Source organism: Trachypithecus francoisi, unplaced genomic scaffold, assembly GCF_009764315.1.
Source record: "Trachypithecus francoisi isolate TF-2019V2 unplaced genomic scaffold, Tfra_2.0 Lachesis_group10, whole genome shotgun sequence".
Classification (NCBI taxonomy): Eukaryota; Metazoa; Chordata; class Mammalia; order Primates; family Cercopithecidae; genus Trachypithecus; species Trachypithecus francoisi.
The window spans coordinates 83,716,058-83,743,468 of NW_022681455.1; the positions used below are offsets into that span (position 1 = coordinate 83,716,058).

A 27,411-nucleotide genomic window follows, 5' to 3' on the forward strand; every position below is an offset into this window, starting at 1 on the left:
ATTTAGGAATCCAGGAAGGTGCCGGAACCTTCCTCAAACGAGGCCACTCTAGGAAATTGGGAATTTCACATATCGTTAGCACTCAGTCGACGTTTATTGGTCTAAGAACGAAAGAACCGGAAGATGCCCTTAAAAAACGTGGCGGCACTCTAGCTTCAATCGGTTACCTCAACATATCAAGAAACCTGGCATTGTATGTGGCCCTCAAAAGATGACGCCACCCGGTCCACCATGGTTCAACGAGGACTAAGACATCTGCCCTCAATCATCATGGCGGCACCACTCAGTTTGGCTTCCTGCCCCTAGGGATGATGGTCGCCAGGTGGCTTCACTTAGTTTTTCACCACCCCGGAAGACGGGGACCGACGATTGGGCGGTATCCAGAGGCCCCGATAAGAAGGCCATCGGCGGTTGGACAGCCTTGGGTAAGCTTGGTTTTAAAGGAGCCGGAGGTGGGAGCTGCGGAAGACCCGGGATCCACGGGAGGCGGCGGTGAGCAGCGCTTTGGGGAGGGCAAGGAGTGGCTGGAGAGGGCGGGGGTGGGGCGGGGAAGGAAACTTCTGAACCATCTGGTCTTGGGCCGGGGGAGACCGCTGGGCGGGGACGCAAGGAGGGAGGGGGCGTCTGTGGGCGGGACCTCCCGGGATTGGAGTGAAGAGGGTATCTGCTTGACAGTGGATCCCTGGGGATCTAGGCTGAGTTCGGAGATGCTCCAGCTCGGGCCGCCCCTGTCTGATAGGAGCTTTGCGGCGCCGAAGCTCACAGGGGAAGGAGAAGCCTCGCCCGGCGTCTGATTGGCGGAACCGCGCTGTAGGATTCTTTCCTCAGGGATCCAGTCTAGGGGATCTGGTGGGAGGGAGGGTCGTCGATGTGTGGAGTGTTGCTTTGGAGTCCTCGGCCACTTGCTGTGAGAGGAGGAGGATCACAGAGGGATCCAGCGGAAATAGCCTCCCAGGACCGGGATCCCCGTGGATCCCGGGGCACAATCTGCAGGGACAAAGGCCTCGGGAGGCTCGGGCCGCGGGAGAACTGGGGCCGCTGCATTCTGGGTTCTGGCGGCAGGTGCCAGGCAGGGCGCGAGTGATCCGCTGATCAAGGCGGTGGCAGCGGGAGGACACCCGCTCCGGGCGACCGACCGGGGGCGCCCTTTCGCGCCCCAAGGCTGCGGCCGCTGGGCTACGGGGAGCCGCGGGCGGACCATGAAGGGCGGAGCCCCAGGGAAGGGGCCAACCCTCACCCCCCGCTCCCCCCTTACCCCAGGCCGCAGCCTGGGATTCCCCAGGGACCCCCTGGAGCCGCCGCGTCTCCCATGGACTTGCCCGGGGACCCCAGGTGAGAGCGCACTCGGCCCGCCTGTCTTGACCCCGGGAGATGGGGATCCTGGCGGCCGTGCCGGGAAACTACAGAGCCAGCGACAGGTTCGGGCGACCGTCCTCTGCTTCTTTCACCCTCCAGCCCGCCTGGCCAGGCGCGTCTGTGCCGCCAGCCTCTGACTCGAGCATTATGGGGAGCCAGGAGCCCGAAACGGCCGAGGCTGCAGCCCCTGGGGGCCCCTTCTCCCCTGGAAAAGGCCTCTCGGCGGGTCCTGGCCGTGGTGCTGGAAGATGTCATGGCTGTTCACATGGTGAGCCCCCTGAATCGAGAGACCTGCTATTCTCCCCTGACTTTCCTCACTACCAAACTCGGGCCAGATCGCTACTGAGGATAACTGAAGTCCAAATCCATCACTGTTGTACCCATCCCTCAGGCAGCCTCCCTCATGCTAGAGTCCTGCTTGGCTCCCACTTACTCCAACCTAGAATTGGGCAGTGCCCGTTCCCCCCACAAACCTTTTTGGGATGGAACCACATCCCTGTAACTCTGAGAACTCTTCTGCTTTTTTTTTTTTTTTTTTTTTTTTTGTAGAGACAGGGTCTTGCTATGTTGCGCAAGCTGGTCTCAAACTGGCATCAAGTGATCTTCCCATCTCTGCCTCCCAAAGTACTGGGATTACAGGCGTGAGCCACCGCGCCGGGCCGAAACTCTTCTGCTTTCTTCCCAGCCCAGCCTCCTTAGGAAGCAGGCTGAGGTCTTTGACTCCACTGCACAGATAAGAAAAACTGTGGCCCAAAAAAGGCAGTGACCCACCCTAGCTCACCCTGTCTGTTTCCCTAAACAGCGTGGGTGAGATTACCCAGGTCCCACACCTGCAGTTTAGGACTCTTAATATCTGGCCCCTAATTCAGTCCAATTCATCTCTTCTCTGGGGATCCGAGTGCATTCTAGCCCCAATCTCTGTTATGTTTGTGGCTCAGGGCACTGTTAGGCACAGGGAGACCTTGTCCCATCCAGCCTCATTCCATCACCTTGCTCTTGACACCTCTTTCTCTTCCAGGTCCCCGTGGTACCCTCAAAGGAGACCTCCATCCCACGGCACCACAGCCGTCAGGATCCTGTCCACAGGCAGCCTCCTGCCTCGCCACCCCGGCAGGCCGGGTGGTCCTCGAAGGCCAGGTGAGCATGGCAGAATGGGGGTAAACCAAGGGCCCAGCTGAGCCCTTCTAATCTTCCTGTTCCCTCGCTAGGCCTCCCGATCCTCTGTGTTTGTGTCGCGAGCCCTTGAGCCGCGTCCACCGGACCTCTTCCACCCTGAGGCGGCGATCAAGAACAACCCCTGGCCCAGAGGAGGGCCCTTCACAAAAGGTGGACCAGGCCCCCCAGCCCACCCTGGTGGTGATGCTGGAAGATATCGCCAGTCCTAGACCCCCAGCTGAGGTATGGGAACTGAGGGTATGGATGTCAAGGGTTCTACTGGGTTCCAGCAGGGATAGAAGAAGGGTGGGAGGCCTGAGTCTTAGGTGGATTTTTCTTGGGGTAAGGAGAATGGCATTGTAGGTGGCAGACACTACCCGAGCAAAGACTATATAAAAACGTCTTTGGCATGAACCCAAGCAAGTATCTGGGAACTAAAAGAGTCAGGATGTGGGGCACTAAGGAGGCTTCCCTGCCTCCCCACAAACATTCCCCTATTTTTATCCAGGGCTTCATTGATGAGACCCCCAACTTCATCATCCCAGCACAAAGGTGAGAGAGCTGGAGTAGGGATTATCAAAGGATCCAGGCAACAGCCATCATCCAGGTAGCCAGAGCTAGGGGCATCGGGACTGATTGATCCAATCCTTCCTTGTGACATCTTAAAAAGTCTTAAGGGGCCAGGCACACTCACGCCTGTAATGCCAGCACTTTGGGAGGCCGAGGCAGGAGAATTGCTTGAGCCCAGGAGTTTGAGGCCAGCCTGGGCAACATAGTGAGACCATATCTCTACAAAAACATTGTTTTGTTTATTTATTGTTTATTTTTGAGACAGAGTTTTTGCTCTGTTGCCCAGGCTGGAATGCGATGCTGCAATCTCGGCTCACTGCAACCTCCACCTCCTGGGTTCAAGTGATTCTCCTGCCTCAGCCTCCCCAGTATCTGGGATTACAGGCATCCACCACCATGCCCGGCTAATTTTTGTATTTTTAGTAGAGACGAGGTTTCACCATGTTGGCCAGGCTGGTCTTGAACTCCTGACCTTGGGTGATCCACCTGCCTCGGTCTCCCAGAGTGCTAGGATTACAGGTGTGAGCCACCAAGCTCAGACAAAATATTGTTTTAAATTAGTTGGATGTGGTTGTCCTTGCCTGTAGTTCTAGCCACTTGGGAGGCTGAGGTGGGAGGATTGTCTGAGCCCGGGATGGAGTTCAAGGCTGCAGTGAGCTGAGATTGTGCCCCTGCACTCCAGCCTGGGCCACACAGCAAGGCTCTGTCTCAAAAAAAAAGAAAAAAAAAAAGAAGAAGAAGAAGAAGAAACCTTAAGGGATAGGGGAGTTGCTGGCTCAGGTGGGATACCTGGAAGTTCCCCTAGCCTTTACCTTGCCCTTCACCCCAGAGCTGAGCCCATGAGGATAGTTCACCAGCCAACACCTCCACCTGGGGACGGAGAACCCCCATTCCAGCCATCTGCTCTGCCTGCAGACCCTCCGGAGAGCCCACCACCAGGTAAGGACTTGAGTAGAGATCAGATGAGACTTGGGGGTCTAGAACATCCTAGTTGAGCTTGGAAGTGTCAGGTAAAGAGGTGGGGATCAGGTTTAACCCCCTCCCAGGGCAGGGCATGGTATATGAAGATGGGATGACGATGTCAGAAACTTGAAGCTCAATTCTTAAATGCAGAACTTAGTGTTTTAGGGGTGGGCTAATTCCTCTGTGCACAAAGTTGAGCATGCGGGGAGGGGCTGAGGCTACTGAGGAGGGGCTGAGACACTGCAGCCAAGGAATATCCACCTGTGACCCTCTCCTTTCCTCAGCCCCAGATCCTGCTCTGGAGCTCCCATCCACCCCACCACCGTCCAGCCTTTTACGCCCCCGCCTCAGTCCCTGGGGCTTGGCCCCGCTCTTCCGTTCCGTCCGCTCCAAGCTGGAGAGCTTTGCTGACATCTTCCTCACACCCAACAAAACCCCACAGCCCCCACCCCCGTCCCCCCCAATGAAGCTGGAGTTGAAGATCGCCATCTCAGAGGCTGAGCAGTCTGGGGCTGCTGAGGGCACTGCGTCTGTTAGCCCCCGGCCCCCCATCCGCCAGTGGCGGGCTCAGGACCACAATACCCCAGCACCTCTTCTTAAGCCCTCTCTGGGCCGAAGCTACTCCTGCCCTGATCTGGGGCCCCCTGGCCCAGGTACCTGCACCTGGCCACCTGCTCCACCCCAACCAAGCCGGCCACGGCCGCGGCGGCACACTGTGGGTGGTGGGGAAATGGCCCGAGCCCCGCCACCCCCTCGGCCCTGTCTCCGGAAAGAGGTCTTCCCTCTCGGAGGAATGGGAGCCTCCCCTTCTCTCGCCACATCTTGCTCGTCCACGGCATCCACTTCCTCCTTCTCCGAACCAGCAGAACCCAGGTAGTGCCCTCAAAAATGCCCCCTCGAAGCCTAGCCGCAGCCTGGTCCCAGCCTCCTTCCCTGAGTATCCAGCGGGCAGGAGATGGGGCATAATGCAGTGAATCCTGTTTGTCCCTGAGCCTTGACCTTCTTGGCAGGTTGGGTTCAACCAAAGGGAAGGAGCCAAGAGCCTCAAAGGACCAGGTGCTTCCAGACCCTGAGACCAAGGTAGGCATTCAGATTGTGTAGAAGAGACTAGTGGGGGCCTGAGCCCATGTCACTCTTTCACCCTCTGCCCCATTTCTGCAGACCATAGGAAAGGTTTCCCGATTCAGAATACGCAGAACACCAGCCCGTCCTCAGCTAAACCTTACACCAATGGGACTGCCTCGACCAATCAGGTGAGGGGCTCATTGGGCATTGATCCGTCTTGCCAAACAGATGCAGGCTCATGTCCCCTGAAGCATAGCTTTGTCTCCCCTCAGGGAGCACAGTCCAGTCCAAAGGATTCAATTCGGTGTGGGCATGGTTTGTGCTCAAAATTGCTTGTCTGCCTTATGTAGCACTCCTGGCCCTGACATGTCCCAGAAACTGAAATACAGACCAGGCCTTACCTGTCCCTTCAGGCCCCACCGGCCCAAGGTTTCTCAGTGGCCTCTGCTCTTTGCTCACAGGTTGAACAAGAAGGAGTTCAGCTTGGAAGAAATTTACACCAACAAGAATTACCAGTCACCCACAACCAGGAGGTGAGACACTTGGAAGGCTTGAGGGTGGCAGAGGGAAGTCTGGAGCTATGAGGCACGCTGATAACCAGCTCCTCTCCCTGCCTCGCCCAGGACCTTTGAGACTATCTTTGAGGAGCCCCGGGAGCGCAATGGGACTCTGATTTTCACCAGCTCAAGGAAGCTCCGGCGGGCTGTGGAATTTCGGGACAGCAGCCTTCCTCGATCACGACGGCCGTCCCGTGGGGTCCGGGCTGCAGGGGGCAGGACTGTTCCTCCCCATGTGGCCCCCAGCCCTGATGTGGGCCCCCTGCTCCAGCAGCGGCTGGAGGAGCTAGACGCCTTGCTCCTGGAGGAAGAAACAGTGGATGGGGAGCAGCCCCACTGGACCTAGGTGCCCTATCTGTCATCCATTCTTAAGGGATGGGAAATCTCCCAGGCAGTTTTTTTTTTCTCTATATTTCTAGTAAAGTTTTCGATATGTTTCTGATTCTTTTGTATCTCTAGCTGAGTTTAAGACTGATTTGGCTGATGTTTCTACGTTGACCCCCAAAGGTCTGAGAACTGGGACTGGTGCCAGAGATGGTGACAGGCGTTGGGTACAGAGTACAGGGAGGGGGTGGAGTGGTCACTTGAGATATAGATAGATAGATAGATAGGAATGGAGTTTCACTCTTGTCACCCAGGCTGGAGTACAATGGCACGATCTTGGCTCACTGCAACCTCTCTCCGGCATTCAAGCAATTCTCCTGCCTCAGCCTCCCAAGTAGCTGGGACTACAGGCGTGCACCACCACACCCACTAATTTTTGTATTTTTAGTAGAAACGGGGCTTCACCATGTTGGCCAGGCTGGTCTCGAACTTCTGACCTCAGGTGATCCACTCGCTTTGGCCTCCCTAAGTGCTGGGATTACAGGCATGAGCCACCATGCCCAGCCTAGAGATATTCTCTTGATTAGAGGATTCTCCTGTGTGGAGGGACACTTCTGAAGCAGTGTGAGGTGATACTGTGACCCTAGACCCTGGTCTGGGTTCTCCCAATTCATTTATATAGAGACTGAAAGGCCTATAGTGGGTCAAGGCCTTGAAGATCAAGATGGCCCTGAATTCCTACTAACATGCAGGTCAGGACCTGCTGCTGGATTCAAGAGCTACGGTAGGCCAGGTGCGGTGACTCACGCCTGTAATCCCGGCACTTTGGGAGGCTGAGGCAGGTGGATCACAAGAGGCTAAGAGTTCAAGACCAGCCTGGCCAACATGGTGAAACCCCGTCTCCACTAAAAATATAAAAATTAGTTGGGCATCTTGGTGCATACCTGTAATCCCAGCTACTCAGGAGGCTGAGCCAGGAGAATCACTTGAACCCGAGAGGTGGAGGTTGCAATGATCTGAGATTGCACCACTGCACTCCAGCTTGGGGGACACAGCCAGACTGTCCCCCCCAAAAAAACAAAAAGAGCTAAGAGTAATGGGCCATAATGAAGCACTCAAGACGACTGTCATAGGTGCTTGACCTGCACATGTCCCTGCGACAGGGAATTAGTCATTTTATGGATGAGAAAGCAAGGCAGGCATGTCAGCGCGCTGTCCACTTTCAAAACGGTAACCTGGGCAACCGGAGGCCAGAAATGGCTTCCTATGTCTTTTTTTTTAAGCCAGTCACATTGAGCAGCGGGGTGCATCTTTCATAAGCGAGAGGCATCACAGGGCAGTGGCTGAACACAGACGTGGCTAGGAGACTACCAGCCCGTTTGTGCGCGCTTTCCTCTGTCCCAGTAAAGTGGGCTGACAGCATCTCCCTCGTGGAATTATTACCAAACGCAGTCACTAACGCAGAGAAGAGCTCATGCAAGTGCAAGGTGTTTTCGAGTTGCTAGCGCTCGGGGACCGCTGCCAGCAGCCTCGCCTGGAAGGGACGCGGCTACCTGTTAGCGCGGCCAACGCAGACACAGCGCGCCGCCGCTCGAGCCACCCCGCGCCGCGCAACAACCCGCCAGCCGCCAGCCGGACGGCGGCGCCCCCACGCGCCTGCGCAAGACGCCAGGCTGTCTGCGGGCCGCGCCGAGCGGCGGAAAGGCGGCGATGACTTAACTGGCTGTGGAACAGAACCTCTCGCATCCGCACGCCCCCCAGCGGCCAACGGCCCCCAACGCCTCAGGCTCCGCGTCTCCGCCCCCTCGCCTGACGCCATCAGGAGACTGGCCAATAAACTAACAGTAGGAAGAGGCGGGGCCCTGCGGGAACCTCCCCAAACACCTACTTCTAACCAGTCGAGTCACAAGACTGGGGGAAGGGCGGAGCCAATCTGACGCAACCCAATCCAAGATTTGAGGGCGGTTACATGCACCCACTCCCTCGGGTTTGGCTCCGCCCCTCGCCGTGACGTGGCCCTCTCAGCCTATCAGCGACTGCGCCCGTGGGGGGTGAGGGGAAGGGGGCGGAGAGTGGGAGGAGGCCAAGAGAGGAAGGAGGCGTAGGCTGAGGAGGAAGAGGGAGGAGGGGCAGGGAAGTCCTGGCGGAGAAGCGCCCCAAGACTCCAAAGGAGACAACAGGAATTTGCGCTGGAGGTCCCCCGCTGCCCTTCGGCCGTTCCGGATTCCTTAAGGCCCAAGTCGGACAGAGACGGAGGAAAGGAGGAAGAGACTTTTATGTCGGCGGACAGAGGAGCTGTACCCGTCACCGTTGCCTCACATCCGGGGCTTTGGAGGGCTGGCCCCGCGGCCTCGCCCCGCCTCGCGCCTTTCATGGCGACCGGAGGCGGAGGCTGGAGGAGCTGGGTCCGGAGGAGGCCCCTTTAAATCTCCTTAAAGGGGTGGCCACTGAACTCGGCGAACTCCAACGCCAGCCTTAAAGGGGAAGCGGCCGAATAGACGCTGACAAATTGAGGACCGTGCCGTTGGGAGAACTGGGGCGAGTGGGGTTTTTATTTACCTCCTCCTCCCCCACACGCAAGAAGTCTTTTAAATTCAACTTAAAGGGGAAGTGGCCGCTTGTGGAGGACTAGAAACTAACTCCGAGCTCTTTAAGGGACGGCCTGCTGTTTGAAGGACCCTGGCCTCCTTAAAGGGGTGGCCTCGTTGAGCCGGAGGACTTGAGACACTTTTAAAGGGGAGGTCTGCGTTTCGGGCGAGCTTTCGGCCCCTTTTAAAGGGGTGGCCCTTCCTCTTCCTCGGGGAGACTTGCCTCGACCCCTGGCAGGGGGCGGCCACCGCACTAGACCGCCGGACACTGTCGGGTCGTCTTAAAGGGGCCAGGGGCTGGACAACTTGAGGCCTCGCCTTAAAGGGACGGCCGCCCCGTTTTCGCCGTCGCGGCCCCGCCGAGCCCGCAGGGGGGGCCCTCGGGCTTGTCGCCCCGGGGGCGGCGCCGGCTTCCCGGGCCGTGGCCTTGGGGCAAGCTTGGGGCCAGCAGATCCGGCTTTAAAGGGGAAGCCGTGGCCCTCTCGTCCCTGTGCAGCCGCCAGCGCCGCGCCTGCGACCCCGGGCCTGCGGACAGTCCGCTTCGGGCCCCGCCGCCTCCGGATGCGGCGCTGAGGGCGGTCGCCATGGAGACGGCAGCGGCCGCGGCCCCGGGCCCGGGCTGGGCAGCGGAGGGGGAGCGGCGGCGGCGGCGCTGCTCGCGCCGAGACCGAGACCGGGAGCAGCGGCGCCGCCGAGGTCCAGGCGGCGACGCGCCCCGGGCCCTGCTGGCCGCCCCGCGCGGCTCCTCGTCCTCGTCGTCGCCGCCGCCGCCTGCCAGGCCTTGGTCGTCAGCTTCGTCTGGAGAGCGGCCCGGGGGCCCGAGACGCCGGCGGCCCCGTCCGAGACCTCGACCCCCGCGACCCCGAGCTCGGAAGCGGCCTGCCGGCTCGGGCAGCCGCGGGGAGGAGGAGGAGGAGGAGGAGGAGGGGGGTGCAGACGACGGGGAAGCCGAGGAGGAGCCTGAGGAGGAGGAAGAGGAGGAGGAGGACTTGATCGATGGCTTCGCCATCGCCAGCTTCGCCACCCTCGAGGCCTTGCAGGTGGGGCCTAATGGGGCTGGGGGGCTTTGGGGGTTTCCGAGGGGCAGTAAGGAGGGTGCAGTGCCCCGAGTGGGTGGAGTTGAGGGGGGAATGCTGTCACCCCAAACCAGAGCAACCGGCTCCTCTGGCCAGGCCTCTGCCCCGCCCTGGGGTGGGAGGAGGTAGAGCTTGTCCCTAGGGACCCGGTTTCCCGGCCTGAGGGGTACTTGGGCAGCTTGGTCACCCCTAGAGGGGTCGAGAGCTTGCCCTTTTCCATCCACCTCAGCCCCACATCCTTCTCCACAGAAGGATGCATCTCTTCAGCCCCCAGAGCGACTGGAACATCGGCTGAAGCATTCTGGGAAGCGGAAGAGGGGGGGCTCCAGTGGGGCCACCGGGGAGCCAGGGGACAGCTCTGATCGGGAGCCTGGCCGGCCCCCTGGGGATCGGGCCAGAAAATGGCCCAATAAGCGGAGAAGAAAAGAGGTGAGCTTGTCCTTTAAAACTCTTTAGGCAGAATGTATTTCCCACAGCTCAGTTTTTCGTCAGCCACGCCACTGTCCCTTGTAAACAGTGACCCCAGTCTCTAAGGGCAAAGAGGCAAGCAGGGAAAATTTGAGCCCTCATTCTCATCTGGGTCTGACGAAGGCCTGTCTACAGTTAGGTGCATCTACTTTTGCCTGGTTCTGTGTATACTTCAAACGTTTTGATAATTCAGAGAGGCATCAAAGGAACTTAGTTGGGTCATAAGGTCCCTGCCCTTTCTCGAGGTGGTGGCAGTCCAGCAGGAAAGAAATAGGAAGCAAACACCTAGACCTTAACTTGAGAAGCTACAGAAAGCAAAGATGGGGAGAGATGCTACAGAAACCCACATGAGGAAGCCGCTTGTGCTGCCTGGGGGATGGGAGGAGAGTTGTGGTTGGGGAAAGCCCCCTAGGATGTCTTAGTCAGGTCCTAAAGTATAGTCAGAAGTTTGCTAAGAAAAGAGACGGGGAAAAGTTGTTTTGGGCAAGAGCACGAAGACGTGAGGACCCGGCGTATTTAGGAAATGGAGAAAGCTCTGGGACCCGGGTGGGCAGTGGCGGGAGAAGCAACTGGAAGGGGAGGCTGAGATGAGATCCTGGAGGCCCATGAGCGCCCTGCTGGGAGCTACGACTTTCTCAGCAGCCGCCTCCCTCACCTCTGGACTCTGGTCTTCCTCAGGCGTCCTCCCGTCACTCTCTGGAAGCTGGATACATAGTAAGTGCTATCCACCTGTCCTGGCCCCTCCCCACTCCACCCTGGGCCTCTTCCCTCTCGTGACACCTCTGTCTTTCCTTCTCCCCAGTGTGACGCGGAAAGTGATCTGGACGAGAGGGTGAGTGGGGCTAGAGCTTGGGTGGGCAGTGTCACTGCTTGTAAAAGGGACTGCAGCATAAAGGCCTTCTACGTGCAGCAGACAGCCTTCCCTTGAGTGAGAAACATGGCTTAGGTTGAGTCAGGATTAGGTTTTTGAGAGGAAGGGGGGTGAATTGGGAGGGTAAATGGCATCATTTTTCTTTTGGTGACTAGGGCTAGCTGACCAAGGAATGGAGGGTCCATGCTTTAGCATACTATTCTTTCCAAAGCCCTCGAGCTACTTCTGGTTCTCCATGGAAACCCAGAGTGGCTGTGGCGCTGAGATGGGCCTTCTGCTGGTCATCAGTCTCTTCTTAGAATGAAGATCTCGATTCAAGTCTGAGCAGAGACCACAGATAGAGTAGTGAGGACACTAAACCATTGTAGTCAGTGTAGGGACTCAGCTTATGAAGATGTATTTGAGTTTATTCTTAGGGGTGATTTGCTTGTTGTGAGATAGTATGTCCTAGAAATTAATGCTGTACCCATTGGGCCTATGTAAGTAACTCAATTTGCACTGCCTGATGTGTGTCTTGTTTTCGTTTCAAAAGTTGACTGGATAGGACTGTGGTGAACCAGTGGGTTCTTGTCCATTTCCTTCATCCATCTCTGTCTAGTTTAGGCTGACTGTTGCTACAAGAACAGGGGGCCCATTCTTGAGGGAATCTGCAAGCCTGAGTTTTAATGAGGAATCTCCGGATTCTTAAATATCTGCAGTTGATTTAAAACTTTTACTAAAAGTTTTAAGTGGACCAAATGTATCTGTAAGCCAGGGAGGCCTGTGGGCCAGCAGCTAGTGACCTCTGACGTTTTGGTTTGGTTTGCCTGCTTCTCTGCTGCTTCAACGCTGTCTCCATTTAGTCCTCCTGGCCTATCGGATTCTTGGGCTCAGCTGCTCCACTCTGTTCTTTCTCCAAGCTCAGCCCTGTTAGAGCCCAGTCTTTGATGGATCTCAGCTAAACTGAAGGAACAGACTTGCTACTACCACCAGTTCCTAGCAGCCTCCAGAGGCTATTTGGCCTTCCTGGGTGGAGGCCTGGCCCGCCCACAACCTAACCCTATCCCTTGCCCTTCTTCCCCAGGTCTCCGATGATGACCTCGACCCATCCTTTACTGTCTCAACCAGCAAAGGTTGGTCCCAAGGTCTGGGGCCTGGAGGCACGGGAGGGAAGTGGGGTGAGCATGAGCCTCAACTGAGCATGTCTGCCGTCCTGCCCCACAGCCTCGGGCCCCCACGGCGCCTTCAATGGGAACTGTGAAGCAAAACTCTCCGTGGTCCCTAAAGTGTCGGGCCTGGAGCGGAGCCAAGAACAACCCCCGGGGCCCGACCCGCTGCTAGTGCCTTTCCCCCCAAAGGAACCACCGCCTCCACCGGTCCCTCGGCCTCCTGTCTCACCCCCTGCACCCCTGCCGGCCACCCCCAGTCTGCCACCCCCACCCCAGCCCCAGCTGCAGCTTCGGGTCTCGCCCTTCGGCCTCCGCACTTCTCCCTATGGCAGCAGCCTGGACCTCAGCACTGGCAGGTGAGTGGTCTGGGGGATTGATGCGGTCTGGAAGGGCCTGGTCAATTTGGTGCCAACCCTTGCTTTCTGTGGCGGGGACACAGGATGGTACCTCTGGTGTGTGACTTGAAAAAGGATTCTGAGGCTGAAAACTTTGAGAAAAGCAAATGGAAAGAGATGACCGCAGGACTTACTTGAGTCCGTTACACATTCCCCTGCAGGGGAATTCAGGCTGTGCTGTTTCCCAGTTGTATTTGCTGGTGAGAAGGCTTTTTCAGGCAGGCAAGTCTGCTCGGAATAGTGTTCTTTGGAACATACTTTGGGAAATGCTGACATGATGGTTAAGAGCGCTGCCTTTGGTGTCAGACCCAGATTCAAATTCTTGCTCTGACGCTTCCTGGCTGTGTGATTTTTGACAAGTCACTTAAACCCTCTGAGCCTCGATTTCCTCTTTCTGTCCAATGGAATAATCATACTATTTTCATCTTAAAGCTGTTGTGAGGATTAACTACGAGTGAATGCAGTGTTTCCCAAAGTGTGTACATTCAGTATCAGTGACATATGGGATGATTTCAGGTTTTATGTGAGTAAACTTTATTTTTTTTTTTTTTTTTTTTTTTTTTTTTTTTTTTTTTTTTTTTTTTTTTTTGAGACGGAGTTTCGCTGTGTCGCCCAGGCTGGAGTGCAGTGGCGCGATCTCGGCTCACTGCAAGCTCCGCCTCCTGGGTTCCCGCCATTCTCCCGCCTCAGCCTCCGAGTAGCTGGGACTACAGGCGCCCGCCACCGCGCCCGGCTAGTTTTTTGTATTTTTAGTAGAGACGGGGTTTCACCGTGTTAGCCAGGAGGGTCTCGATCTCCTGACCTCGTGATCCACCCGCCTCGGCCTCCCAAAGTGCTGGGATTACAGGCTTGAGCCACCGCGCCCGGCCGTAAACTTTAAAAAATAGTAATGAGTTAGCTTTTGTGAGCTTTAGAAAGCTAAGTGTCATGCCTCAGCCCCTTGATTTCATATGTGTTTAGGGGGAGGCTAAGTAAAAAAAAAAAAAAAAAAGAAGAAGAATTGAGTTCTTAAAAGAAGCCAATGATGCAGTTGAGATGGTTACTCTGCTGGGCAGCAGTGGGGAAGGTGGCGTGGACTGTTGGAGACTTGGATTAGCTTTTAAAGCAGGTGCTCGCCACAGGGTAAGAACTATTGACACTTACTTTTGATGCTCTATTATTTTTGTCACCGTCATTGTCATCGTTGTTGTTATTGAGAAAACTAAGGCTCAGAGAGGAGCAGTGACTTGCTCAAGGTCACCCCAGGCATTCATGGCAAGATGGGCCTAGAATTCGGGTCTCCTGACTCCCAGGCCATGCCAGTGTGGTGCTGCTTCCACTGTTGTAGGGTGGGGGACCCCAGGTGGCTTGTTCTAATTCAGCGTCAATATGAATGATCTGTTCTGTGCTGTGGTTGAGTCAGAAAGGGAAAGTCATCTGGCCAGAGATGGCAGAGGCAGCTGTGTGGATGCAGAGACCTAGACAGAGAGAAGTGGGGGTTGCTGGGTGTGGGAGGCACCTCAGTCTGAGAATGGATTCCCTGGGGGAGGGGGGTCCTGGGGCCGGGTTCTGCCACCTCCCGTGTTGGAGAACCAGGGTCACAGTATCACCCAGGCTTCTGACCCCCGCCCGTCAGAGCTGGCACCTCCCAACCCCTCACTCATCTCCCCACTTCTCTCCCCAGCTCTTCACGGCCGCCCCCCAAGGCCCCGGCCCCTCCCGTGGCTCAGCCTCCCCCCTCATCATCCTCTTCGTCCTCCTCCTCCTCATCTGCCTCCTCCTCGTCCGCGCAGCTCACCCACCGGCCCCCAACGCCCTCACTGCCCCTGCCTCTGTCTACCCACAGCTTTCCCCCTCCCGGGCTGCGGCCCCCCCCACCACCCCACCACCCCTCCTTGTTCTCCCCTGGCCCCACCCTGCCCCCACCCCCACCCCTGCTGCAGGTGCCAGGGCACCCTGGGGCCTCAGCCGCTAACGCCCTTTCTGGTGAGTTTGGGGTCCTGGCCGGGGGGGTGGGGGGGCCATGGCCCCGGGCTCGGGCCCAGTTGGCTTTGGGGCACCTGGGCCTCAGCAGACAGCAGGGCTTGAGGAGGGAGTGGCTCGAGGCCAGAGGGAAGGCAGTCACCTGGGCCCAAGGAGGCTGATGTGGCGACAGCATTAAAGCCTTCTCCCGTCCCCTCCCACAGAGCAGGACCTGATCGGCCAGGACCTGAACTCTCGCTACCTGAATGCCCAGGGTGGCCCTGAGGTGGTGGGGGCAGGGGGCTCGGCCCGGCCCCTGGCCTTCCAGTTCCACCAGCACAACCACCAGCACCAGCACACCCACCAGCACACCCACCAGCACTTCACCCCTTATCCCCCGGGCCTGCTGCCACCCCACGGCCCCCACATGGTGAGCTCCTCATTGGGCCGGTGATGAGGCTCGGAGGCCTCAGGGGAGGGCATGGCTTCCGGGGGAAGGCCCGGGTCCCTGGCTGGCAGCTTACTCTTCCCTTCTCTCCCCTAGTTTGAGAAATATCCAGGAAAGATGGAAGGCCTTTTCCGACATAATGTGAGTGTGCGTGTGTGTGTGGGGTGTGTGGTGTGGGCGTGGATGCATCCATGCGTGTGACCCTGACTGCTGGGGTCCAGTCTTCAGTTCAAAAGCAAGAGCCTTGAGCCTGGGAGAGCTCCCTGGGGGGCTTTACGGTGGAGGCCCATGGACTGACGGGCAGACTGGACTTGGGCTGTGCCTCCACCCCCACCTGGACTAGTCCCCTTCTCTCCACAGCCGTACACGGCCTTCCCTCCCGCAGTGCCCGGGCTGCCTCCGGGCCTCCCGCCGGCCGTCTCCTTTGGCTCCCTGCAGGGGGCCTTCCAGCCCAAGGTGAGCTCCCAATCCAGACACCACCACTGCCTCCCATCTTGACATACCCAGACACGCCGCGTGCGAGCACCCTCCTCCCATTCCCCAAAGCCGTGCCCATCCTCCTGCCCTGCTGCACCCAGGTTTCTCCAAAGCCATGATCCCTCCCTGCCCCGTGTCCCAGCTTGGTTCTAGACCCCTTTGTGCTCAGTGCCAGCTCTCCTCTCTGATCCCTCCACTCCCCTTTCCCAGAGCACGAACCCTGAGCTGCCACCACGACTGGGGCCGGTGCCGAGCGGGCTCTCCCAGAAGGGGACACAGGTGAGGGGCCAGGGCAGGTCCTGGGGGAGCTGGAAGGTGTGTTGCGGGGAGAACAGAACTGACTTGAGGAGAGTGAACTACTGATTCCTCCCTTGAATTCACAATCAGGGGTGTTCCCGGGTGTCTAATAGAGGGAATTTCTGTAAATAACTGGCTTTCCCAGGCATGAGGAATGAAAGTTTCATGAGCTTGTTCCAGGAATAAGATGATTAGGACAGTGGTTTTTGTAGTGGTTTTCAAACTTTTTAATAAAGTCACAAAACACTTTTTTTCCAAATGACATCATACCAGGAAGCCCTGTTCGGAAAACAAAAGATAAGCTGCCCCTTGGTGAAGTGAGGAGAGCCAGAGCCTCCCTCCCTCCTCTTAGCACTTGCAGCAGCGTAGACCCCAGAGCTGCAGGAGCATTGTGAAACGCACAGGACCAGTTTCCTACAGGAAAGACTAGGCCAGAAGTTTTCCAACTTCCTTCAAAGGCATTTTTCCTAAAGAAATCTTAAACAGACTGCTATACTCTAAAGTTGGTAATAGGATAGCTTCTCTGAGAAACCTGTCCTGCCTGCCCCTCACCACCCGCAGCTTCCCAGCAGGGCACCTCCCTGGGGCTTGGTTCAGAAACCTTGTGCTGGAGGAGAGATGCCTAGAGTGGGAGAGATGGGGAAAGGAGTTTGGGCCTGAGCAGGAAGGGTTTGAGAGAGTCCCAGTGTCTCAGGCATGTGGGGGGTGAGTGAATGCTATGGAGATGTGAGGCACCTGGCCCAGGACTCAGGTCTGAGTCGCCTCCCATCTCTCCTTTGCCATCCCCAGATCCCCGACCATTTCCGGCAACCTTTGAGGGTGAGTTGTGTGAGGACCTCAGGCTGCATGAGGCTGGGGGCCGGTGTTAGGGTGTTTGGCTAAGGGGGGTCTTGCTTGGGAATAAGTGAGAAGCCCAAAACATGGAGGCAGCCAGATGTGGAACAGCAGAGAGTGAGGGCTTTCAAGTCGCAGACCTGGGCTCAGATGGAACTGGCCATGGGACCTTGGGCAAGGCAGTTGATCTCTCTGAGCCTCAGTTTCCTAGGCTGTAAAATGAACCTAGTCATCCCTTGGTTGTAGGAATGATGAGTAGGGATGTTTTGTGGCGAGGCTGGGCCCAGAGCTAGGCCTGGAGTGGATGATGAGTGAACGTTCTTTCCTTCCCTTTCCCTTTGGTCATCCTTCTGGGGCGGCAGAAACCAGGGAAGTGGTGTGCCATGCACGTGCGTGTGGCTTACATGATCCTGAGACACCAGGAGAAAATGAAGGTACTGGGGCCGGAGGGTTGGGGAGAGTGGGTCTCAGAGTCAGGGGAGGACTGAGCTCTGGGCACTGACCCTCAACAGAGCTCAGTAGAATCTTTGCCAGAAACATTTTCTTCTGTCCCCCATCACTGCTGAACAGTTCCATGGCTGGCACCTTAGTTCTCTGGCTCATTAGCGGGCTGCTCAGAGAAAGCTCCAAGAGAGGCAGAAGATAGGCATCCAAGCCCCATCTGGGTGCCAGCCAGCCTTTGGAGGGGAACCACACGTGGGAGAGCAAGAGGGGGACCAGACCGGCTCCTCATGTACTGCCCCTCTCCCTGTGTCCCACACAGGGTGACTCCCACAAGCTTGACTTTCGGAACGACCTCCTGCCCTGCCTTCCGGGGCCCTATGGGGCCCTGCCCCCTGGGCAGGAGCTCTCCCACCCGGCCTCCCTCTTCACTGCGACTGGTGAGTCTGGCCAGCCCCCTTGGGCCTGAGGTTCCCCGTCTGTAGCCCAAGGCCCAGCTTGTGCCCACTCAGCCTCATCAGAATCTCCCACCTCTCTGCCCCAGGTGCCGTCCACGCTGCAGCCAACCCTTTCACGGCAGCTCCCGGGGCCCACGGACCCTTCCTGAGCCCCAGCACCCACATTGGTAAGAGCCAAGGGCGTGTTGGGCAACCTAGGCTTTGTCCCTGACTTCCAGGAGATGGAAATCAGACCCAGCAGGCACCTGGAATGCGGGATAGACCTGGTTCCACTTGCTTAGTGACCTTCGGCAGGTTACTCTACCCCCTCTGAGCCTTGATTTCGTCATCTGTAAAATGAGTAGGAAAAAGCAGGGTGACTTCAATCTCTGCCAGCTGGAGCCGTCTCCCAGTAGCCGGTGGCAGGGGCAGTACACCACCTGGGAGGGGAAGGTGGGGAGGCAGTGCCGGCCCAGGGGAGAACATGGCCACTGACTCCTAGGATCTTGGCGGGCTTCTTGGGGAGGTTTCACCTGGGTTTGGGTAGACAAGGAGGAGTTGAGCTTGGTGGCTTGGAGAAGGGTGTTCCTGGCTGGGGACATGGTGACATTCCAGTGGCGGGATAGGTTAGTAGTTCTGTCTGGCTGTGTGACGCATGCATGAAGTTAGGGTCAGGTTGGGAAGGGCCCTGCATGTCAGGTTGGGGGGAAGCCAAAAAGGTCTTCAGGCGAGTGGCTTGCTGCAGAGCGGAGATCTGCTGCGATGGGTCCAGGCGGCTGGTGTTGGGGAGTGGGGGAGAAGAGCGTGACTTCATGTCAAGGAAGCCCTGGGTTGGTACCGCTCCCTGGCTAGATGACCCCTGGCAAGTCATTTCACCTCTCTGAGCCTGTTTCATCATCTTCAAGTGGGCATGATCCTAACCACCTCTTGGGCTTTTTGTGAAGTTAACCAACAGGGTGCTTGTCAAAGCTCAATACCTTCCTGGCCCAAGGAAGTGCTCAGCACACGGCTGCTGAAAGCAGGCAGTTGAGGACTCCAGGCACCTGTCCTGCCTCTGCCCAGCCAGGTCTGGTGCCTGCTCAGCACCGGCTGCCCAGTGCTCTGACCACCCCCCTTTCCTCCCACAGATCCCTTTGGGCGTCCCACAAGCTTCGCCTCCTTGGCTGCCCTCTCCAACGGGGCCTTTGGAGGCCTGGGCAGCCCCACATTCAGTGAGTGTGGGTGCGGTGAGGTTGGGGGATTGCGGCTGCGGGGTGACAGCTCAGGCCGGGGTCTGGGAGGAGGCCTGAATGGGGCCTCCCACTCCTGGCCCCTGTCACTCTCTCTGCTTCACCCTCTGCCCAGACTCCGGCGCCGTCTTTGCCCAGAAAGAAAGCCCAGGGGCCCCACCAGCTTTCGCCTCCCCGCCGGACCCATGGGGCCGCCTGCACCGCAGTCCTCTGGCCTTTCCTGCCTGGGTCCGGCCCCCTGAGGCTGCCCGGACTCCAGGCTCAGACAAGGAGCGGCCTGTGGAGCGGAGGGAGCCCTCCATTACCAAGGAGGAGAAGGACAGGTGTGCCTCCCGCCCACCCTGCCCCTGCCCCACTCTCAGCCTCTGCTGCCCCTGGAGAACTTCATTCTCTCCCCACGCCTGCCCTCCAGGGACCTCCCCTTCTCCCGGCCCCAGCTCCGAGTTTCTCCGGCTACTCCCAAGGCCCGGGCTGGCGAGGAGGGGCCTCGGCCAACCAAGGAATCCGTGCGGGTAAAGGAAGAGCGGAAGGAGGAAGCTGCTGCTGCCGCTGCCGCCGCCGCCGCCGCCGCCGCCGCTGCCGCCGCCGCCGCCGCCGCCGCAGCCACTGGGCCCCAGGGCCTTCACCTGCTGTTTGAGAGGCCCCGGCCGCCCCCGTTTCTGGGCCCTAGCCCACCAGATCGCTGTGCTGGCTTCCTGGAGCCAACCTGGTTGGCAGCACCCCCACGCCTGGCAAGGCCACCCCGCTTCTATGAGGCGGGTGAGGAGCTAACTGGACCCGGGGCCGTGGCTGCTGCCCGCCTTTACGGTCTGGAACCTGCTCACCCCTTGCTCTACAGCCGCTTGGCTCCTCCACCGCCACCTGCTGCGGCCCCAGGCACCCCTCACCTTCTCAGCAAGACCCCACCAGGAGCCCTTTTGGGGGCACCACCTCCACTTGTGCCCGCCCCCCGGCCCAGTTCCCCACCTAGGGGCCCCGGCCCAGCTCGGGCTGACAGGTGAGGGGAGGGGAGGGGTCGGGGCGAAGCTCCATCTCCCGTTCCTTTAACCAGGTCCTAGGGCTGAGGTTTTAAGCCAGGGCTGGAGGGCAAAGGTCATAACCTCACCAGCCACCTCTGAGGTCATGGAACCTGGGAACAGAAGCCTCATCCCCCACGAGACCAAGCATCACATGGAGTGTAGGGTCACTGGGAGAGCAGGGGTCACAGCCTCTAGAGAGGGAGAGGGGTGTGTGCATGGGAGTGTGGCTCATCTCGGGGGCCATGGGGCCTCCTGAGGTGCACCTTTGCCCCTCTAAGGGCCTCTAGGCCCTGGGCCTGTCTCCCCAAGGGCTCACTAAGCCAGAGGCCAAAGTGCCCCCTCCCCTTCACCTACCACCCAAGTCCTCATGCCCTCCGAGGGCTGGAGGAGGAGGGGCTTAAGGAAGGGGGGTTCCATGTACATATTTATCACCCCTTTCACATAGCCCCAAGACCTTTTGTACATTTTTACAGGGGTGCCCCTCCCAACAGTCCCCTTCCTGGTTAATTAAATCCTCAGACTGGTGCTGTGTTCCTAGCCTCTGGCCTCTCTGTGGGGGAGGGAGATTGCAGGGGGAAGAGCCGGGAAGGGACAGTCAGGCTTCTCCCTGGGAAGGTGGGGCCAGCAGGAGATGACCAACAGGGGCGGGACCTGGGGACCTGGGCTGGAGGGAAGGGCAGAAGCTTCCTGCTTGGCTGACAGCCCTGGTTCCCCCAACATGTTCCCATTCACTCTGCCCCCACCCTCAAAGGCTCAGCCTCTAAATCTCAGACTCCACCACTTCTTAATGGCTCAGTCCCCGTGACCCCATTTCCAAGTGCCCCCAGGACTCCTGGGCCCTGCTTCCCTGAACCCTGTTCTCCAAAACCCTGCCCCAGGCTAAGGGTGGCCAGAGAAGGTCACCATGTACCACACACCAAAGAAGGGGGTCGGCCCAGGGTGGGCGACACAGGCAGCTTCTTGGGCAGCCTCACGGCAGCACCCCAGCCTTCCCAAAGCAGCAGCGCCTCCAGGCTGGGCCCACCTACAAGGCAGGGGTCAATCTAACAAAACCCTAACGTTGACTTTTTCCCCGGTGGGGCTTATTCTGTAACATGACTTGCGGATATTTATATAAAAATGAGTGTTACAATGAGACCCTTGGCTCCTCTTTGAGTGTGTGTGGGGTGGGTTGAACCGGGGTGGGGTGTGTGGGTCCTGGGGTAAGGAAGGGATGAGGACGGGACTGTGCATATCCTGCCAAGGTTTTCCTCCCTCCCATCCGCCTGGGTGAGTTGGTCTGCCACTTCTGGAGGGATGGGTTCGAGGGTTGGGCACTGAAGTTTTTCACATTATTTTTCTATAACCGGGAATACATAGTATGTAGGACTCAAGCAACCCAGCAAGAGACACTGAGCAAAACATTAAATTTCTCTTTCACCTGCCAACCTGCCCAAGCCCCCATCCCCTTCCCCCAGGTAACCACTGTCAATCATTCTGTGTGTATTCTTCAGGTCCTATGTGTTTACCTGCACATGTCTGCACAGGCAGAGTATGTTAAAAAAGATCTATAATCTAACATTTTTCTGGTTTTTGTTAAGTAATACATAGTCATATAAAACCATTCAAACACACAAGTACAGAGCACAGAGGGAAAGTGCCCCCATCATCCCACCTCTTGCCACCTCTTGAGGATAACCACTGTTTTTTGTTTTGTTTTGTTTTGTTTTGTTTTTGAGATGGAGTCTCGCTCTGTCGCCCAGGCTGGAGTGCGGTGGCCGGATCTCAGCTCACTGCAAGCTCCGCCTCCCGGGTTCACGCCATTCTCCTGCCTCAGCCTCCCGAGTAGCCTGGGACTACAGGCGCCCACCACCTTGCCCGGCTAGTTTTTTTGTATTTTTTAGTAGAGACGGGGTTTCACCGTATTAGCCAGGATGGTCTCGATCTCCTGACCTCGTGATACGCCCGTCTCGGCCTCCCAAAGTGCTGGGATTACAGGCTTGAGCCACCGTGCCCGGCCTGTTTTGTTTTTTTGAGACAGAGTTTCGTTCTTGTTGCCCAGGCTGGAGTGCAATGGCGTGATCTTGGCTCACGCAACCTCTGTCTCCTGGGTTCAAGCGATTCTCCTACCTCAGCCTCCCTAGTAGCTGGGATTATAGGCATGTGCCACCATGCCCAGCTAATTTTGTATTTTTTTTTAGTAGAAGTGGGATTTCTCCATGTTGGTCAGGCTGGTCTCGAACTCCCAACCTCAGGTGATCTGCCCGCCTCGGCCTCACAAAGTGCTGGGATTACAGGCGTGAGCCACCACACCTGGCAACCACTGTTAATTGTCAGGGAAATTCCTCCAGTTATTTTTCTAGCTATTACAGGCCACTGCAACAAAGCGAGGCACATGAATTTTTTCATTTCCTGGTGCATGTAAACGTTATGGTTCTGACTGGGCGTGGTGGCTCACGCCTGTAATCCCAGCACTTTGGGAGGCTAAGGTGGATGTGGTCAGGAGATCGAGACCATTCTGGCCAACATGGGGAAACCCCGTCTCCACCAAAAATACAAAAATTAGCCAAGCGTGGTGGTGTGAGCCTGTAGTCCCAGCTACTCAGGAGGCTGAAGCAGGAGAATCACTTGAACCCAGGAGGTGGAGGTTGCAGTGAGTTGAGACCGCGCCACTGCACTCCAGCCTGGGCGACAGAGTGAGACTACGTCTCAAAAAAAAAAAAAAAAAAAAGGAAAGAAAAAATGTTCCTGTTCCACAATATTGCAGTCTGCAGTCTAAGTGAGCAATAGTGTTATGTCTACGAAAACAGGGACATACCTTAATTTTTTAAATGGTAACAATCATCTGAGCTTTTGCAAGTCGTAATCTTTTTGCTGGTGGAGGGTCTTGCCTCATTGGTGATGGCTGCTGACTGATTGAGGTGGTGGTCGCTGAAGGCTGGGGTGACGGCAGTTTCTTGACAACAAGGAACTTTGCCTCCTTGATTGACTCTTCCTTTCACTTGAACACTTAAAGGCCATTATTGTAGGGTTATTAATTGGCCTAGTTTGAATATTGTCTCTGAGAAGAGGGAGGCCCAAGCAGAGAGAGAGAGAACAGTCAATACACACTTATTCATTGAGTTCACCCTCTTACATCGGCACTGTTTGTGGCACCCCGAAGCAATTGCAATAGTAACGTCAAAGATCACAGATCATTATAACAGATACAATAATGGAAAAGTTCGAGATAATGTGAGATTTAACAAAATGTGACACAAACACAAAGTAAGGCCATGCATGGTGGTTCACGCCTGTAATCCCAGAACTTTGGGAGGCCGAAGTAGGTGCATCCCTGAGGTCAGGAGTTCAAGATCAGCCTGGTCAACATGGTGAAAGCCCATCTCTACTACAAAATACAAAAAGCTGGGCATGGTGGCTGACTCCTGTAATCCCAGCTATTCAGGAGGCTAAGCAGGAGAATCACTTGAATCCGGGAGGTGGAGGTTGCAGTGAGCTGAGATCGTGCCACTGCACTCCAGCCTGGGTGACAGGGCGAGACTCTGTCTTTAAAAAAAAAAAAAAGTCCGGGCGCGGTGGCTCAAGCCTGTAATCCCAGCACTTTGGGAGGCCGAGACGGGTGGATCACGAGGTCAGGAGATCGAGACCATCCTGGCTAACACGGTGAAACCCCGTCTCTACTAAAAAATACAAAAAAAAAAAACTAGCCGGGCGTGGTGGTGGGCGCCTGTAGTCCCAGCTGCTCGGGACGCTGAGGCAGGAGAATGGCGTGAACCCGGGAGGCGGAGCTTGCAGTGAGCCGAGATCAGGCCACCGCACTCCAGCCTGGGCGACAGAGCGAGACTCCTTCTCAAAAAAAAAAAAAAGCAAGTCACTACTAAGGTCTAAGGTGGGCTGCCCCGGCTGGCGCCTACCTGAGCTCCTATAGAATTAACTGCATGAGGCCGGGCGCGGTGGCTCAAGCCTGTAATCCAGCACTTTGGGAGGCCGAGACGGGCGGATCACAAGGTCAGGAGATCGAGACCATCCTGGCTAACACGGTGAAACCCCGTCTCTACTAAAAAATACAAAAAAAAAAAACTAGCCGGGCGTGGTGGTGGGCGCCTGTAGTCCCAGCTGCTCGGGACGCTGAGGCAGGAGAATGGCGTGAACCCGGGAGGCGGAGCTTGCAGTGAGCCGAGATCAGGCCACCGCACTCCAGCCTGGGCGACAGAGCGAGACTCCTTCTCAAAAAAAAAAAAAAAAGCAAGTCACTACTAAGGTCTAAGGTGGGCTGCCCCGGCTGGCGCCTACCTGAGCTCCTATAGAATTAACTGCATGAGGCCGGGCGCGGTGGCTCAAGCCTGTAATCCCAGCACTTTGGGAGGCCGAGACGGGCGGATCACAAGGTCAGGAGATCGAGACCATCCTGCTAACACGGTGAAACCCCGTCTCTACTAAAGAATACAAAAAACTAGCCGGCGACGAGGCGGGCGCCTGTAGTCCCAGCTACTTGGGAGGCGGAGGCAGGAGAATGGCGTGAACCCGGGAGGCGGAGCTTGCAGTGAGCTGAGATCCGGCCACTGCACTCCAGCCTGGGCAACAGAGCCAGACTCAGTCTCAAAAAAAAAAAAAAAAAAAAAAAAGAATTAACTGCATGGTCTTATTCTAAGTATGCCTGCTTTTTTTCTTTTTTGAAACAGGGTCTCACTCTATCGCCCAGGCTAGAGTGTTGTAGTATAATTTCAGCTCACTGCAACCTCCACCTCTGGGCTCAAACAGTCCTCCCACCTCAGCCTCCCGAGTAGCTGGGACTATAGGCATGCACCACCACGCCCAGCTAATTTTTGTACTTTTTGCAGAAACAGGATTTTGCCATGTTGCCCAGGCTGGTCTCAAACTCCTGGACTCAAGCCATCTACCTCCTGGGCCTCCCAAAGTCCTGGAATTACAGGTGTGATCCACCACACCCAGAGTTGTTTTGCTTTTGAGGCAGTCTCGTTCTGTTGACCAGGCTGGAGTGCAGTGGTGCGATCACAGATCACTTCAGCCTCCAACTCCTATTCCCAAGTGATCCTCCTGCCTCAGCCTCCTGAGTAGCTGGAACTACAAGCCTGTGCCACGACACTTGGCTAGTTTTAAATTTTTGTAGAGACAGGGTTCTTGCCTTGTTGCCCAGGCTGGTCTCAAACTCCTGGCCCCAAGCAATCCTCCTGCCTCAGTCTCTGAAAGTGCTGGGATTACAGGTGTGAGCCACTGTGCCTGGCCCATAAGTGTACCTATTGCCTTAGGAAAGATGCAGCCAACATTCCCTGCCACCACCACACATACCCAGGATGTCTAGGGAAGGCTCAAGCCTAGATTGCTCCAACGCAAGTCAGAAACAGGTGACCAGAAGGTGAAAGTTGGCCTGCAGACAAGATTTCACATGGAAGTCCTTGTTTTCAGCTTCCCTTGAAAAATCCAAAAATCTGTAGTCACTAGACCTGCTTAATCCCATGGCTTTCCTTTCTTTCCTTTGAGATGGGGCATATTCTCACCAGATTGCCACTGTCCCCTCCACTCGGTTGTCTTGGAGTACACCACAGTCACTATTCAGGCTACCTCTCTGACCCCTATAGGCATTTGAGTGACTCTCAGGATATTTTCTTTCTTTCTCTCTCTCTTTTTTTTTTTTTTTTTTTTGAGACAGTCTTGCTCTGTTGCCCAGGCTAGAGTGCAATGGCACAATCTCAGGATCCTGCAACCTCCACCTCCCGGATTCACGCCATTCTCCTGTCTCAGCCTCGCAAGTAGCTGGGATTACAGGCATGCACCACCATGCTCGGCTAATTTTTTGTATTTTTAGTAGAGATGGGTCACACTAAATGTTGGCCAGCCTAGTCTTGAACTCCTGACCTCAGGTGATCCACCCGCCTCAGCCCCCCAAAATGCCGCGATTACAGGCGTGAGCCACTACGCCCTGCACAGTTAAATATTTTCTAGACATGCCTATCCCACCTCTCCTAGATCTCTCCCCAAGCACCTCAGATATCCTAGAAATTAAGTCATCTTCAAGATCTGATGCCCTGCTTCCCCCAGGTTTCCATCTCTGTGTCATCAGCATTCAAGTCAGAAACCTCCCTCTTCCCTCACTTGATGTAGTTTCTGAGCTGCCCTTGATTCTTTCAACTACTGTTGACTTCATCCGGTTGGCGATACAGAGGTACACAAAACAAACCCCAGCCATCCTGGAGCTTACATTGGACTATGAAAGAGGACAATTACAGAAGCTAATGACAAAGAATTCCAAGGGCTGGGCGTGATGTCTCATGCCTGTAATCTCAGCACTTTGGGAGGCTGAAGTGGGCAGATCACCTGAAGTCAGGAGTTCAAGATCAGCCTGGTCAACATGGTGAAACCCTGTCTCTATCATAATAAAAATACCAAAATTAGCCAGGTGTGGTGGTGTGCACCTGTAATCCCAGCTACTCAGGAGGCTGAGGCAGGAGAATCACTTGAAACTGGGAGGTGGAGGTTGCAGTGAGCCAGGATCGGCCATTGCACTCCAACCTGGGCGACAGAGCCAGACTCCATCTCAAAAGAAAAAAAAAATCATTTTTAATTTTTCTGGATACATAGTAAGTGTATATATTTATGTGTTGCAAGACATTTTGATACAGACATGCAATGTGTAATCACAAAAATATGGAAAGTTTCATGAATTTGCATGTCATCCTTGCTCAGGGGCCATGCTAACCTCTGTATAATGTTTTAGTATATGTGGCCAGGCGCGGTGGCCCATGCCTGTAATCCTAGCACTTTGGGAGGCCAAGGTGAGTGGATTTCCTGAGAGTGCAGGAGCTCGAGACCAGCCTGGGCAACACAGTGAAACCCTGCAGTCCCTTCTTCACTCAGGCCGAGGCAGGCATATTGCTTGAGCCCAGGAGTTCGAGACCAGTCTGAGCAACATGGTAAAACCCTGTCTCTACGAAAAATACAAAAATTAGGATGTGTCGGCCCGCACCTGTAGTCCCAGCTACTTGGGAGACCGGGGCAAGAGGATCACTTGAGCCCAGGAAGTTGAGGCTACAGTGAGCAATGATGGCACCATTGCCCTCCAGCCTGGGCGACGGAGCAAGACCTTGTCAAGAAAGAAAGAGAAAGAGAGAGAGAGAGAGAGAGAGAGAGGAAGATGAAAGTTATACATATACATGTTTGTTATTTAAAAGTAGAGATGGGAGCTGAGCACAATGGCTCCTGCCTCTAATCCCAGCACTTCAGTAACTGAGGTAGGAGGATCGCTTGAGTTAAGGAGTTCAAGACCTGTCTTTATGTAAAAACAAAACCAAACACATGGCCAGATGCGATGGCTCACGCCTGTAATCCCAGCACTTTGGGAGGCCGAGGCAGGCGGATTACCTGAGATCAGGAATTTAAGACCAGTCTGGTCTACATGACGAAACCCCAACTCTACAAAAATATAAAAATTAGCCGGGCATGGTGGTGCACATCTGTAATCCCAGCTACTTGGGAGCCTGATGCATGAGTCGCTTGAAAACGGGAGGTGGAGGTTGCCGTGAGCTGAGATCGTGCCACTGCACTCTAGCCTGGGCAACAGAGTGAGACTTCGTCTCAAAAACAAAAACAAAAACCAAAACAACACAGATCTCTGTGGATAGACATTTAGGTTGTTTCCAGCATTTGTGTTATGACAAACAGGATTTCTGGGAGTATTTTTTATTATTTTATTATTATTGCTGAGATAAAATTCACATACCATAAAACGTACCTTTTAAAGTGTGCCATTTGGTG

General features: G+C 56.0%; 2 protein-coding genes and 1 pseudogene across 3 annotated transcripts; 2 read left to right on the plus strand and 1 right to left on the minus strand.

Moving 5' to 3' along the window:
• Positions 1–338: 338 nt before the first annotated feature.
• PRR14 (proline rich 14) lies at positions 339–6,108 on the plus strand. 2 transcript variants are annotated; one of them, XM_033218142.1, is made up of 12 exons: positions 339–492; positions 1,261–1,332; positions 1,456–1,624; positions 2,375–2,493; positions 2,565–2,754; positions 3,020–3,063; positions 3,911–4,020; positions 4,329–4,917; positions 5,055–5,124; positions 5,206–5,297; positions 5,571–5,642; positions 5,733–6,108. In XM_033218142.1, the coding sequence occupies exons 2-12, from the start codon at positions 1,310–1,312 to the stop codon at positions 6,010–6,012; spliced, it is 1,758 nt and encodes a 585-aa protein (XP_033074033.1). In that variant the 5' UTR covers positions 339–492; positions 1,261–1,309; the 3' UTR covers positions 6,013–6,108. The 2 variants fall into 2 exon arrangements, with proteins under 2 accessions (XP_033074033.1, XP_033074034.1); XM_033218143.1 differs by lacking the exon at positions 339–492 and adding an exon at positions 555–810.
• Positions 6,109–7,755: 1,647 nt separating this feature from the next.
• On the plus strand, positions 7,756–20,796 carry FBRS (fibrosin). The gene is made up of 18 exons (XM_033218144.1): positions 7,756–9,618; positions 9,904–10,083; positions 10,801–10,836; positions 10,925–10,954; positions 12,057–12,105; positions 12,197–12,497; positions 14,200–14,501; positions 14,702–14,907; positions 15,022–15,066; positions 15,286–15,381; positions 15,613–15,681; positions 16,489–16,518; positions 16,896–16,967; positions 17,297–17,414; positions 17,519–17,599; positions 18,539–18,622; positions 18,756–18,963; positions 19,053–20,796. Exons 1-18 carry the CDS (start codon positions 9,163–9,165, stop codon positions 19,639–19,641), a joined length of 2,952 nt encoding a protein of 983 aa, XP_033074035.1. The 5' UTR covers positions 7,756–9,162; the 3' UTR covers positions 19,642–20,796.
• Positions 20,797–26,298: 5,502 nt separating this feature from the next.
• On the minus strand, positions 26,299–26,398 carry LOC117088845 (annotated as a pseudogene).
• Between the last annotated feature and the right edge of the window lie 1,013 nt (positions 26,399–27,411).